At 44.4% G+C, this 15,973-nt stretch overlaps 1 protein-coding gene across 1 annotated transcript in view; it reads left to right on the forward strand.

The window, feature by feature from the left end:
* Positions 1-237: 237 nt before the first annotated feature.
* Positions 238-15,973, forward strand: part of SPOCK1 (SPARC (osteonectin), cwcv and kazal like domains proteoglycan 1) — a gene marked incomplete at both ends in the record, with an annotated part of 546,421 nt that continues 530,685 nt past the window's right edge. Inside the window, one exon of the mRNA XM_082834973.1 lies at positions 238-423. Within this exon, the coding sequence (XP_082691099.1) occupies positions 238-423 (186 nt within the window). The remainder of the gene's footprint in view (positions 424-15,973) is intronic.

Here is a 15,973-nt window from a genome sequence, read left to right on the forward strand (position 1 = left end):
CCCCTAATTTGTGACGCAGCCTCTTCATTTGTAACTGAGCCCCCCATTCATGAGCGGGGTCCCTAGGTCTGTAGATCCCCCCCCGCTGTGCGAGGGCTGACCCTGTCCCTGCTGGGAGATCCCCCCACGCCGACAGCGGGGGCCGGTGGCGGAGGCGCTCAGTCCTGGGCGCCCGGCGCGGGGCTCGTCACCGCCCTGGCCTCCCGCTCACCGCCCCCGCTTGCCCCTGCCCCGCAGATGCCAGCGATCGTGGTGCTCGCGGCGGCCGCCGCGGCGTGGTGCTTCCTCCAGGTCGAGAGCCGGCACCTGGACGCGCTCGCAGGAGGCGCGGGCCCCAACAACGGCAATTTCCTGGACAATGACCAGTGGCTGAGCACAGTCTCCCAGTACGACCGGGACAAGTACTGGAACCGCTTTCGAGACGTGAGTAGAGCCGCCGCCGGGCCCTGCGGGGGGCGGGGGAGCCTCTCAGAGGGGGCCTCTGAAGTGGGTGGGGAGGGCACTGGGGCAGACTTCGCCGGCAGCTTGTCGGTTCGGGGTTCCTGGGCTTCATCTTGCCTGAGAGGAACTTTAAAGAGAACTTCGAAGGCTTGATGCTCTCCGCCTGTTACCTGTGGCCCAGGTGTGTGTATTTGTCGGGCTGGGGGAGGTGACTGTACGAAACATGGTGTAAATAGCGAGCAGCTGCGGAGGGAGAGGCTCCTGAAGCTTCTGAGCTCTCCTAACGCTGATGGTTGACTTTGCCAAGCCCCCTGGAAGACCTCCCTAGGCAGCGGCTATTGAGACCATCTCTGGGGTGTTCCAGAAGAATGCCTGCTGCAGAGGTTGGGTTTGGGGTGAGCCCAGCTCATTGAGTAGGGAGGCAGGTGTCCCAGGAGGTTCGGAGAGTCATGGCCACAGGCCTGATGAAATGTTGGGTGGGAGCATGGTGGTTTTGACCCTTGGCGTCTTTAGGGGAAGGGAAAAGGAGGAGGCACCTCGTGGAGTTGGTCCACCGCCGTGAGGGGGAGCCTGGGTGGCAGAGGATTGCTCCTCCGAGGGAGCTGTAGGAGGGGAGAAAGTTATTCCTGGGCACCCAGAGGCAATCTGCTGCCTGTTTCTGCCTCAGGCTGGCTGCTGCTCCCCAGGTACGCCCAGAGGATGCTGGACGAGAGGCACCTGACACAGTCTTTCCAGCAGATGGCATCCCCTCTGTGCTGTGGGAGCTGCTGCCGGCTCTTTCAAAGGCCGCCCCAGGTGGCTGGGGCCTTGCGCTTCTAGGGGACTAGGAAAAACTTTGATGATACTTAACATCGGGAACTCCTGCCTTTGGGAGAGACCCATACCGCCGAGCCCCTGTTCTTGGCACAGGGCTCCCTGAGGTGGGAGATGTGTGCGAGTCACCTCCTACACTGGATTCCTCTTAGCCCCATGCCCGGCATGCCCAGTCCTTGCAGAGGGAGGGCCTGAGGAATCCAGTGAATCCAGGTGTCTTCTAGGACTTTCTAAAGAGCACCTCTCCAGGTCCCATTCCACAGCAGCCTAGGCCTTGAGTGGGGGCTTACTTATCTCTCTTCTCTCTGCTCCTCTTCCCTCTCCCTCTAGTTGATGGTGGTCTTTTCCTTGAAAGAGGCGATTAAACACTTTCATTGAACAAGTTATTTGAGGGCTTATTGCTCCCCCCACCACCCTGCACCATGACATCCCTGCCACACGTCCTCCTGTCCCTCATCTAGTCTGTTAACCATCTTCGATCCCCTTTTGGTTCCGCTCCAAGGAGCCCTGCACTGACTGCCTTTGCCTGCAGCTGAAAAAGATGGCCAAGATGCCCAAAAGGTGCCCCAAGGAAGCTTCCATTCCCAGACTCATATAGGATAGGAACTATCTTGCTTTTTTCTTTCTTTTGCCATTACATTTTAGATAGAGTTGAGGAACAGGGCAGATGCTTAACTCGGCTGGAGCTGGAGAATTGGGCCAGGTGTGGAGAACAAGGGCCCCTTTGCACACGCCTTGGTTCGCGTGGCAGCTGGGTCAGATGGAAAGCGGCTGTGCTTGTTGGTCTTTGGGTATGGAAAGGTTTACTCTGCTTTTGTGTCTGTTCAAGGTTTTCTAGTCTTGGTGTATCATAAATATGGAATTATTCTTTCCCATTCAGATTTAAATTTTGAAAGATTGGGCTTTTCTTCACCTCTCATCTTCCTTGCAAATGGTGACATTTTAAATTCTTGGATCAGTGTTTTTATTGATACAAACCCGGCTGATCATGAAGCTCTCACCTGGGGTGCTTGTTAAATTGTAGCACCCACACTCACGCCTTCCTCCTCAGAGATTCTGATTCTATAGTTCTGGGATGAGTGCTGGGAATCCATATTTTAAATGAACATTCTAGGTAATTCTTAGAATGATTAGGAAGTTCCGCCTTGTAAAAATGTCCAAAGCTTAACAGAAAGAGAAAAGCTTCTATGTTCAAATGCACTGCTTTTTTGTTTCTGGAGCAACTTTAGGTGTTAAACTAATATTTTTAGCAGCATATATTCTTTTAAAATGATAACTTAATCCAGCATACTATTTTAAAAACATCCAAAATGCTTCAAAATCACAAATATCTTCAATCATCAACCATTTTATATGCTTCCTGGAGTCTTCTGTTGCTAGCTGTGGGTCAGACATAATTTAATGCCATTAACCTCTTTAAAGTGTTGTGAAATGCAAACTAGATGCTCTTTTAGGCCAAGTCTAAGTGTCTTCAGTTGGGCCTTTTACTTGGAATGACCACAGAGCCTCGGTCCCCTGGGACCAAGGACTAAAAGTTGCTTCCTACAGGAGCCAGCAGTTCAGTGGACAGTCGGTAAAGCCCCAGCTAATGGTGTCATTGCTCAGCCAGCCTGGTCATTTTTCACTGAGCCAGGCCTTACTTGAGGTTAGCAAAGCTCAGCTTCTCTGCTGTTGTTTTTGAGTTTTGTGGAAACCACTGATAACTTTGAAAGACCTGGCCCTGAGATTGTTATGATGCTTGGTTTTGAAAGTCACCGTGAAAGAAAACCTCTTACCTTTCCCCTGACTTGTCACTTTTTTTGCATTTGGGGGAGAGATATTTAGAAGGGATTTTTGAACTTGTGAAACTGAAAACTAAGGGCTCCTTTTAGAGAGTTGATGATACCCATTGGTGGTGGTTATTGGCTAAATTTGAAATGGAAATGGTGGCGGGCCGTGTGCTCCGTCTTCCCCTGCCTGTTGAGTGTGCTGTGATGTTGCCAGAGATGACCTGATAGCCCCTACTTAATGCTTTGAAGAGGTCCTGTTGTTCTAGATACACAAATAATCTGTCGCCTTCTTTCCAGAAGTAAAACTTTCACAACTACTCTGTGGCTTGTTGCCTGGAGCAATGGAGCCAGGAGGAATATAACAACATACAGGTGTTTGCTCCTAAGTGTACTGATGGCCTGTTAGTTTGGTCATTATTCTTTTATAAAGACTAGCAGTTGGGATGTTTTGGCCAGATGGAGACCCAAACTTTTGCACAGATATAGTATTAAGAAGGAGAAGATAAAGAAGGCAGATGTTTGTTTTAAGCTGTACAGTAATTTCCCACCTTCAGCTGCTCCAACTGGCGTGCAGAGTTAAAATCCTCTGTGGTTTGAGGTTGAGGGGTCAGGATGCCACAACCATTTTCCTGATTTTTTCTGAATCTCATTTGGCTTTGCATAACCATTACTATAAGGAAATTTCCTCTGTTAATTCCTACATTCATTTGTACGTCCATTCATTCCAGCAAATATTTGACTGTCTACCATGTGCTAGGCAGTGGCCAAAAGGGTGAGCAAGTTAAATAAATGCGATCTCTTCTCTCAGGTAACCACTTGTCTACTGGATGAAATCCTTTAACTTACGCTGTCAATATTTCTTTCTTATTGTTACTTTTTTAAAGTTTTTTTCTTATAAAGGTAATATGTGCTGGTTGAAATTAAAAAAAAAAGAAAACATTGCAGAAATAGATGATCCCTAACATTTATCTAGCACTTGGTGTGCCAGGCATTGTTTAAGGTACTTTACATATAGTATCTCATTTAATATTCATAACGATTCTGGGAGAGAAGTACTATTGTTCTTATTTACTGGGAGGTGAAGTCTCTTGCCCACAGAGCTAGGCTGTGGAGCAGCTGGGCTGGACCCAGGCAGTCTGACTCTAGACTCTTGCGAGACTCTTGCACTGCAGCCCATCAAGAGCGGAGTGGATTTTGGCTGTGAGCCTCCACTGGTATCACACTGCAAGTCTTTGCTGCTTTATGTCTGAGGGAAATCAGTGAAGAGCCTTAGGTTGAGACAGAGTGGAGTGGGAAGCCAGGCACTGGACACAGCTTATTGTCGGGGTCACATCAGGCCTTATCTTCTGCTAATAATGAGCTTCTGATTTGATTAAAATAATATTGTTGCTTACACCAAACATGACATTTTCTTTCTTTTGCACTCGTGAAACTAGCCCTGACATTTAGCTCCGGGATAATTACCTTTAGCAGGCCTGAAGACTCAAGTGTTGCCTTGGCTGGCATTTATCTTACTCTGGAGTGACCTGGGTTTGTAATTCTAATGAGACCACAGGACCAGCCCACGCGCTTTTTCCTTCTTGTGTGCACGCTGTGGGATTTGGTGGTCTCTGTAGCAGAACTGGGGTGGCGGTGAGCATCTGATCTGCTCATTTGATCTTAACGTCTCAGCTATAATGAGTTTCAAGGGCAAGTGAGGCTTGTTGACAGAATGGTGGCTGGCTTGGTCGGTGGGGTTGGTGACGAGAGAGGTGATGTGGCTTAGTGGATCAGTCATTAATCTGTCACCACAGAAACTTGGCTTGTAATAGAGAGTAGCAGAAAATCATTTTGATTAAACAGGTTCAAGGAGAATTAAATGAGTTTGTCATCCTGACTTTCTTTAATGAACCCACTATCTTAAATCCCCTGTACTAGACGACCACTGATAGAAATAATTATTTCACAGGAATCATTATAAAGGGACAGTTTAAAAGTTGATAGCCCTAAGAGCACTCTTGTATTTTCTGTCCTAACCTTCAGTTGGCCCTTGTAGAGAGAACCTAGTTTTTGCCTGGCAAGGATGGCAGAGCTTTTGCCCCAGTTGACCCTCCCAGGCTGAGTTCCCCTGTGTCTCCTGGGCCTCCCAACCCTGCCTCCACAGTGCTTCAGCAGAACTGGATTGCTAGGAGGATAAGTACTCTGCTTTATACTGATGAGATTATTGTCAAAAGCAAGAACTGGTCCCAAATGGATCATCAGACCTGTACCCCTCCCCTGGAAGAGTGGGACATAAACATTAGCTCAACTATTTGATCTCGCTTGGGGAGACACAGTAATGTTAGTAGTTAAATATTTTATAATCATTTCTTACTCATTTACTCATTGTAGTATATTTCAAACCAAACACACTCAATATCTAAACATGAACACCTTCAGGATGGCTCATTTTACCCTTCCTCTGGGGAGGTGACTTTTTTTTTTTTTTTTTTTTTTTTGCGCGGTACGTGGGCCTCTCAGTGTTGTGGCCTCTCCCGTTGCGGAGCACAGGCTCTGGACGCGCAGGCTCAGCAGCCATGGCTCATGGGCCCAGCCGCTCCGCGGCATGTGGGATCTTCCCAGACCAGGGCACGAACCCGTGTCCCCTGCATCGGCAGGTGGACTCTCAACCACTGCGCCACCAGGGAAGCCCTGGGGAGGTGACTTTATATTCCTTAGGAGATTCCTCAGACCGAAGCTCATACTTGGTCTCATCTCCCCAGGTGAGATCATTACAAATGGAAGAAATTTCCTGTAAGACATTGAATAATTTGCACAAGGTTACACGTATTTGTTTTTGGTCATATTTCCTCCAATATAAGATGCCGTCAATTGTAGGGTGTACCGTTTTTGTGGACTACTAAGAAAGAAGACAGTGTCCAGAAGGAAGAGTTTAATAGACCCCTGGATGGAGCCGGGACCCTAGAGGACACTCCCTCTGGGTAGAAGTAAACAAGAAATAAACTCACAATGCAGAAAAGGGACCATAGCCGGGCGACTCATGTGTCTCCACCTTGGAACTGGTGGATGAAGGGGAAAAATAGGCTCTGAGCAATTGACAGGCTGACTCTTTTGCAGGTTTCTGGTCTCAGTGCACACAATCATTGTGCCCTCCCAACCCCCGAAAAAAAAAACCTTAGACAGTTAATTTAGTTTCAGGCTGTTTGTCGTCTCTGAATCCCTGACTTCTCATTTAGTAAGTGGGGGACGATCACTTTATATTGGTGAGGACTCCAAACTGCAAGTGACTGAAATCTAGTCCAAGCTGGCTTAAATGGAAAAGAAAACTTACTCACTTGTGTAACTGAAAATTCCACTGATAAACTATGCATCTAGATAAGGCTGGATCCATGGGCTCGGTTGCACCACCGGATTTGTGTGTGTATGTTTATCATTTTCTTGCCACTTCCCCATCTCCCCACCCCCATCTTTGGGCTTTATTTCCCCATGTTGGTTGTGTTCTCAGGCTGATTAGTTCCATGTGGTGACTCATGGCAACTACACGTTTATAACATACTGTAGTTTTTATGTCTCCATATTGCCACAAAACTCCCAGAATTGAGACTTGTCAGATTTACCTGTATTATGCACCCATTCTCCAGTAAATCACTGTGGCCAAGTTGGTAGAATATATGCTAATTGTCTGGGCCTGGGTACATGCCTAGTCCTGGGGCGGGGCCTGGGACCTGGGCATAGAATGGTGGTGGGAACTGCATTGGATTACATGGTTAAAGGAAGGTTAAAGGGTAGTTTCTTAAGGGGAAATGGATGCCTTGTGGGCAAACATCACAGGAGTCCACTATGTTGATCAGCCTCCCTGGGTTGGCGTGGAGAGTAAATTGGCTAATATAAGTGAAGCTGTTAGCAGTGTCTGGCTTAATACTCAATTAAGTGTTAAGTATTAAGTGGAGGCTATTATTTTTATTAATATTAACAACTCTTATTACACTTTCATGCATTATTCCTCAACTTATGGGTGTATGTATTTATATTTTAACTTCTTTAATAGTTGTATTCTTCCTGAAGTAAGAGCCTGAGTCTTATCATGCCTTGCACACAGTAGGTGGTCTGTTAGCATTTTACTGATTTGAATTATTACTTAAGCACATCTCTCGATGAATCCCTGGGAAAGAAAAGCCTGCAGAATTACTGGCACATGTGCGATTATAGTGTTTGGTAGGTGGAAATTCTAGGTTACACACACATTGAAAAACATCTTTTTTTTTTTTTTTTGGTCTAACCCCTATCTCTAAGCAGGACCTTACAAACTTCATAACTCCTTTTAGTTATAGCTCTGATGTACAGAGCTCATTGTCCCCAGACCTTTACCACTGAGCCCAGCCCAGAAATCTGCTCAGTGAATGTTTGATTGAATCTGAGTGAATGAATGAACGAAGGAGTGAACTATTCCGTACCAGGATTTTGCACACCTCCAGGCTGAGGAGGACCTGTTCCTTGCAGAGGGCTGGCCCCAGTAAGTCATGCTGGCTTTTGACACGTGTCTTTCATTCTGTTAGCCATTGACTGATTATGGTTACCAACAGATGGGCCGTGCTGTTGAGAGGCAGGGTGAGCCTGACAGAGAAGCTCACCCCCTTCACAATTCAGGTACAGTCCCTGAACCTGTGCAAAGCTCTTCCTGGTGAAGAGGCCCCTCTTAACCTGTGCTCATCGTCCAGTCTTGTCATGAATAAGCTTGGCTATTGCTTGGTCTTGGCTACAGCACCACTTTCCTCATCTGTAAAACTGGAGTGATCAAAAACAAACAAACAAACAAACAAAACTGGAGTGATCATAGCTGCTTTGTGGGGTTTTCGTGATCTTTCAGTGACTGGCGTACCTGTGATTCTGATAACAATTTCTGAGGGTCACTTCTCTTACCTTGGGCCCTGGGAGCATGGGTGAGTTGCTGACACACAGCTATAGATGTTGCTTTCTGTCTCATGTCTTGGAGAAATGTTGGGGAAATTGGTTCCTTTTTCCTTGAGCCTGTCTTTATTCCTTGCTGGCTGGAAGGCTGTCTGCGGTTCTCTGTGGTTCGTTTTTTAAATTTTCTGGTTGTAGGTCCTGGCACAGACATCTCTGTCGTGTAAATAGCCCTCGCCCTGCCTCCCCCTTTAAAAAAGACTTCCTGCTCCTCTGGTGTCTGGGGCCCATGAGTTTCTCCTTCCCTCTGTGGTCAAGTGTCCTGGGCTTTAGAGCTCCTACAGTTCCCACTGCTCTTTAGAAATCAGGGTACCATAGAATTTCTTGGACAGAGTGATCTGTGAAGTTTCTGTTTCAAAAACGAGACTGGTATATATGGACTGCTCCTTGCCCTCGTCGCCACCCCCCTCCGCCCGCTACCATTTCTGAGAACCAGCTGGACGCCAGGCTTGGAAGCTAAAGATGGAAACCAAGATTTCCACACACAAGGCTCAGAGTTTAGACATGCATGCAGTTGGAGGGCTGGACAGTATGTGGCATCATAGCCCCTGGGTCTGGGTCCTTCCAGTGTCCTTGTGACAGACGTCAGGATGTTGATTTATTTTGAGGGAGGAGGTAAGGTGCATTCACAAACTAGTGATGTGAATTACAGGGGACTCTCCTGGAAGGATAACACTGATGTCCAAATTAACTTCACTGGGTTCCCTTCTTAGGGTTCTATGCAAATACGTCCCTCAGGAGACCCTCTCCCTTGATCCTTTAGGACAAAGTTTTCTTTGGGGCAGTGGGGAAGGAAGGAAGGAAGGACATATTATACAATTATTTGAAATAATTTGCAAACTCTTCCTGTGTGATCTGTGACATGTCACACTACAGAAGACACCATCAACATTCCCCAGCATAATTATGTGGTGGGTGAGCAGGAATTTATGCCAAGTCCATTGGCGCCTATGACTGGAGCAGGGAAGTAGAACTTATTGCAGGTGTTCCAGGCAGTCTTTGCAGACATAAAGCGTGGAGAAAACAAACAGGCAGAGAGCAAATGACTCCACTTTGTATTTTAGCTCTACCCTTCCTTTTCCACCATGTAAATGGAATCACTTTAACTCAGTTCTAAGAAAGGCCAGGCCAAGTTGCTGATGACCCTTCATGGCCAAAACAAAAGGGAAGATGCCCAGAGAAAGGTGCTAGAGCAGCAGTTCTCAGGCTTACACCTTTATAATATTGAAAAAAAAATCACTGGTGGGGCTTGTTTAAAATGCAGATCTCAGCCCCCTAGTCCAGAGCAGTCTTGAATAGGTCAAGGGTGGCACCCAGGAACCTGCATTTTAAATAAGCAATCCAGATGATTCTGATGCAGGTGGTTCTCAGACTGTATTTTCAGAAAAACCCTGGAGAATTATTATTCATCCCTAATAGCCAACACTGTTAGCGCCAGTGAATAATACAAGTTTAGACAAAATGAGCATTTGAAGATGTGGAGTAAATTATTATGAGTGCTGTATTTCCCCCTTTTGTCAACAGGGCTACTATTGACATCAATAGAAAGAAAGGGCTTGCTTTCCAATGTGTGTATGTGCACAGGTCTCAGCAGCAGCCATTGTCATGAAATGTTCCTGGAGTAGAATGACTTTTGACTTGTCACTGCTTCTAGGGCATCAGGGCTGCTTATGCACATGAACTTGGTGGAATTGATGTGGGACCTTCTCCATGACAAACTCCCAGGTGGTCATCTCAGCAAATTTCCTGTCTCCAAAGGGGCCTGATCACAGCCGACTCTGGTCTGACTTTGCATCTTCTCTAGCAGGATAGATAATGTTTTGTGCACAGATGAACTGAAGGACATTGACTCCATTGACTCTGACATTGGCTTTGGTTTATGGAGCAGTGGGTATTGAAGATGGTGGATGTAGTAAACAGTGTTTACTCTCACGGGAGGTGGGCACAGAGATGCAGATCACAGTCATCCCTTGGTATCAGCGTGAGATTGGTTCCAGGCCCCCCTGTGGATACCTAACCCCACAGATGCTCCAGTTCCTTATATAAAATGGCATAGTACGGGTGGCCCTCCATATCCATGGGCTCTGTATTCATGGATATAGAGGGAAGACTGTACTATCAGTTGGAAACACAGAGAAGATCTGAGGGATATGGACTGGACAGTGGTACTACCTGCAGCTCTCTTCTTGGTATAGTAAATCTTCATGCTTGGTTGGCCAGATCATTTTGGAAAGATCAGGGAACAATGAAACCAATGACTTGTCAAAGTTTAGAAAATTTATGAGGATCAACAGGACATGGCAGTATTCCTTGTTGCCCACTGAACAAACTCTCAAACTTTGCTTTACTCTATGTTGCTGAATTTCCTCTAATTAATGGCACCTACAATTGACAAAACTATTGCCAAGAGGAAGAAAGTAGTTAAGTGTATTGAACAGACTTGTGTGGTTATTTGGAGTGTTTCAATAGCCCCATTGTTAAGGGATAATTGGGAAGTTTCCAGGTCTTTCTGTGCTCATGGGACATGCTGATTCCTCTGTGACTTTGGTGGGGTTGGTGTGTCCAGTACTTCCGTCAGGCCAAGGCATTGCTTCCCATCTGAGCCGGCCAGCCTTGCTGTGACTCTGCACCTGGTCTGTAACCTTTGACCAGCTATCTTGAATGAGACGAAATGAGTGAAAGAGTGAAAATGCTACCCATGGTAAAGATAAAATAATGCTGTCTTTCCTGGTGTTAGATAAATTGTGTGATTTATTATTTTTTTATAAGATTAAGTTGGTGGTTGAAAAGTTCCTCCTACCTCAGAAAGACCTTTGCATGTGTTTTAAAAAATATTTCTTTGTTTCCACGGTCATCCTGAACCTAGATCCTCACCTTTCTAGTAACCAGAGCCTGGTGCACAGATTCAGTAGTTTTGTTTGTTTGTTCATGTATTCATATGTTGATATCACAGATACTCATTGGCCAGACTACTATGTACCAGGCACTGTGCTGGGCAAGTAAGATGTAGCAGGGAGCAAAACATCCTCCCTGTCCTCTGGAGTCTACAGCCCTCTTGTCCAAGACCAAGAGAAGAAACAGAGGTGCTTGGTGTCTACTGAGGGTTCCTCTGCAAAGGGAAAGGCCTGGTCTACAAAGGGACGAGAGCAGTCCCGGCAATCTGGATGTCCAGAGGCCTTGGGACCTGGGCCATGTTTCTGGGAGAAAGTCACATAAGCCTTCATCTCTGAATCTGTCTGGTGGTCAAGCCACATGAGCTTAATGCAACTCTTACTGACATACATGAGCGGCCCCTGCTATTTTGCCTGAGTTTAGGACCCAGACACTGGCAACAAAAGGGTGTCGGTCAATACAGTTGAGGTGGAGCATTTAGGTGAGACAGGACTCGATGTGTATAAATGCTGAAACGTGATGTGTTGAGCCTTGTCCTGGCTCCAGGTCAAGGCCTGTAGCGAGTGGAGAGGGAATCGCAGAAGAGTCCTGGTCCTCAGCAGCCCTGCATAGGTAGGGAGTATGTTTCGCTGGAGTGGAAGATGTGCAGGGTGAGGGTGCCACCTGATGTGCTGTCACGCAGTGAACACACCATACATCCAGCAGCCCAGTCAGGGGACAGAATGTTACCAGCATCTGAGAAGTCCGTCTTGTGAGCCCCACACTCACTGCCTGTCCCCATCCCAGGGAAGAGCTCTCCTGAGTTACAACACTATAGATTAGTTTTGCCTGTTCTTATACTTTTATAGATGGCATCATAAGGATGTGTTTTTGTGTGTGTGGCTGGATTCTTTTGCTCAGCATTAAGTTTGTGATACATTGTTATGTGTGGCTGTAATTTGTTCATTCTCAGTGCTGTGTAAATACTCCACAACTTAATTGACCTATTCTTTTGTGGAGGGGCACTTTGGTAGTTTCTGGGTTTTGGCTGTTATGGGATAGCAGTTTCTTGGGCATGTCTTCTGGTGCATCTATGTGTACATTTTTTCGGGTGCATGCCTAGCTGTGGAATCCATTGCTCATAAGGTAGGTGCATGTTCAGTGTTCAGAGATGTGGTTAAATAGTTTTCCAAAAATGGTTCTGCCAGTTACTCTCCCTCCATTAGTGTATGAAAGTTCACTGGGAGCAACATTTTTGTTTTACTGATTGTAGACTTTAAAAACAAATTTCACAATCTAATTCGTAATCCATTTCAACCAAAAGGTACTGAGCATCTATTACGTATCAGGTACTTGCCTACCCTTGTGGAGCCTATGTTCTAGTCGAGAGAGAAAAACAATACACAGATTAAGATACAACAGTTGGTTGCAAGTGCTAAGGACAAAAATAAACTAGGGTAGCTCAGTTGGGAAAAAATAGTCTCTTCCATGAATGGTGTTGGGAAAACTGAGTATTTGCATGCAAAAACATGAAATTGGACCCCTATCTTATACCACTCACAAAAATTAACTAGGAATGGATCGAGGACTTAAACATAAGACCTGAAACTATAAAACTCCTGGAAGAAAACATAGGGGGAAAAACTCCTTGACATTGGTCTTGGCAGTGATTTTTAGAATATGACACCAAAAGCATAAGCAACAAAAGTGAAAGTCAACCAATGGGACTACATCAAACTAAAACGATTCTGTAGCAAAAGAAACCATCAAAAAAATGAAAAAGCAGCCTGCAGAATGGGAGAAAATATCTGTAGACAATCTATCTGATAAGGGGTTAATATCCAAAATATATAAGGAACTCATATAACTCAATCGCCAAAAAAAAAAAAAAATTCAATTGAAAAATGGGAAAGGGACCTGAACAGACATTTTTCCAAAGAAGATACACAAATGGCCAACAGGTACATGAAAAGATGCTCAGTCTCACTAATTATCAGGGAAATTAAATCAAAACCACAATGTGCTTTCACCTCACACCTGTTAGAATGGCTATCATCAAAACACCGAGCGATAACAAGTGTTGGTGAGGATGTGGAGAAAAGGGAGCCCTTGTGCAGTGTTGGTGGAATTGTAAATTGGTGCAGCCACTATGGAGAACATGAAGGTTCCTCAAAAAAATTAAAAGTTGAACTACCACATGATCCAGCAATCCCACTTTTGATAATATATCTGAAGTACATGAAATTACTGTCTTTTTTTCCTGTTTATGTGCACTTTTTAAAAATTGAGATGCAGTTGACATGTAACATTATGTAAGTTTAAGATGTCCAAAGTGTTGATTTGATACATGTATATATTGCCATATGATGACCACTGTATCTTTAGCAAACACCTCTATCATGTCACGTACTTATCATCATCATTATTTTTTTTGTGGTGAGAACATTTAAGATCTAGGCTCTTAGCAACTTCAAACTATATAATACAGTTGGTTATATCACTATGCTGTGCATTAGATCTCCAGAACTTATTCATCTTTTAGTTGCAAGTTTGTACCCTTTGATGACATCTCCCAAATTCCCCCACCCTCCAGCTCCTAGTAACCACCATTCTACTCTCTGTTTCTGTGAGTTTAGTTTTCTTAGATTCTACATGTAAGTGACATTTTATGATATTTGTCTTTCTCTTTCTGACATCTCAGTATAATGCCCTCGTTTCACCTGTGTTGTCATGAATTGAAGGATTCCCTTATTTTTCATGGTTGAATATATTCCATTGCATATATACACCGCATCTTCTTTATCCATTCATCTGTTGATGGACACTTAGGTTGTTTCCATATCTTGGCTATTGTGAATAATGCTGTAAGAAACATAGGAATGCAGATATCTTTTTTAACTCCTGTTTTCATTTCCTTTGGCTGTATACCCAGAAGTGAGGGTGCTAGATCATATGGTAGTTTTATTTTTAATTTTTTGAGGAACCATTCACACTGTTTTCCATAGTGGCAGAATCAGTGTACATTCCCACTAACAATGAGCAAGGGTTCCCTTTTTTCCACATCCTCGCCAACACTTGCTATTTCTTGTTTTTTTTTTTCTTTTTTTGATAATAGCCACTCTAACAGGTGTGCAGTAATATCTCACTATAGTTTTGATTTGCATTTCCCTGATGATTACTGTTGTTGAGCGTCTTTTCATGAACCTGTTGGGTATTTAGATGTTTTCTTTGGAAAAATGTCTATTCAGTTCCTCAGCCTTTTTTTTTTTTTTGCGGTACGTGGGCCTCTTACTGTTGTGGCCTCTCCCGTTGCGGAGCACAGGCTCTGGATGCGCAGGCTCAGCGGCCATGGCTCACGGGCCCAGCCGCTCCGCGGCATGTGGGATCCTCCTGGACCGGGGCACGAACCCGTGTCCCCTGCATTGGCAGGCGGACTCTCAACCACTGCGCCACCAGGGAAGCCCCTCAGCCTATTTTTTAATCAGGTTTTGTTTTGTCATTGAGTTGTATGAGTTTCTTATATATTTTGAATATTAACCCCTTATCCAATACAAGGTTTGCAAGTATTTTCTCCCATTTCATAGGTTGCCTTTCCATTTTGTTGATGGTTTCTTTTGCTGTGCAGAAGCTTTTTAGTTTGATGTAGTCCCACTTGTTTTGTTGCTTGTGCTTTTGGTGTCATATCCAAAAAATTCCTGCCAAGATCAATGTCAAGGAGCTTCTTCCCTGTAGAGAGGTGGATGGACCTAGAGTCTGTCATACAGAATGAAGTAAGTCAGAAAGAGAAAAACAAATATTGTCTATTAATGCATGTATGTGGAATCTAGAAAAATGGTACAGATGAACCTATTTGCAGGGCAGGAATAGAGATGCAGATGTAGAGAATGCACATGTGGACATGGCGGGCGGGGTAGAGGGGGTGAGATGAATTGGGAGATTGGGATTGACAATTATGCACTACCATGTGTAAAACATAGCTAGTGGGAACCTGATGTATAGTGCAGGGAGCTCAGCTCGGTGCTCTGTGGTGACCTAGATGGTTGGGATGGGGGTAGGTGGGAGGGAGGGAGGGAGGTCCAAGAGGGAGGGGATATGTTTATATACATAGCTGATTCACTTTGTTGTACAGCAGTAACTAACCCAACATTGTAAAGCAACTATAACCCCTCCCCCAACAAAAAAGACCCGATACCATAAAACTCCTACATGAAAACACAGGAAATTACTGTCTTGAAGAGATATCTGCACTTCTACGTTCATTGTAGCATTAGTTGCTACAATTTACAAACAACAAGACACAGAAACAACTTTAGTGCCCCTAGATACATGAATGAATAAAGAAAATATGGGATATATGCATGATGGAATATTATTCAACCATGAAAAAGAAGGAAATTCTGCAATTTGTGAGAATATGGATGAACCTTGAGGGTGTTATGCTAAGTGACGTAAAAGTCAGAGAAAGAAAATTGCTGTATGGTATCATTTATGTGGAGTCTAGAAAAACCAAACTCATAGAAACAGTAGAGTGGTATTTGCCAGGGGGTGGAGGAAATAAGGAGATGTTGGTCAGAGTGTACAAATTTCCAGTTATAAGGCAAGTAAGTTCTGGGAATCTAATGTGTAGCATGGTGACTATAGGTAAAAATAGTGTATTGTATACTTGAAACTTGTTAGGAGAGTAGATCTTAAATGTTCTCACCATAACAACAGCATCAAAGTGGTAATTATATGAGGTGATGGTTGTGTTAACTAATTTTATTATGGTTGGTAATCATTTCACAGTACATACGTGAATCAAATAATCACTTGTGTACCTTAAACTTACAGAATGTTCTTTTGTAACATTGGGGGGAAAACTAAGTTAAAGGGAATATGGAAGGGATATATTTATGCTCTATTGTGAGTTTTGTTCTTTTGACTTTAAATTGTTCTTTTCCTACTTGAAAGAGCTAATTTGGAAAGAGGATTTAGATGATTTAGAAAAAGAGAAATAATTTACTGCCTTCCCGTATGCAGTCACTGTTAAAATTTGTGTGTGTGTGTGTGTGTGTGTGGGAGGTCGATTTGCTTCCCAAAGTCTTAATGTCAGAGTTTTAATGTTCATGGTTGATATCATGCTGTTAATATGATTT

Source organism: Leucopleurus acutus (genome assembly GCF_964270905.1).
Source record: "Leucopleurus acutus genome assembly, chromosome: 3".
Lineage (NCBI taxonomy): Eukaryota > Metazoa > Chordata > Mammalia > Artiodactyla > Delphinidae > Leucopleurus > Leucopleurus acutus.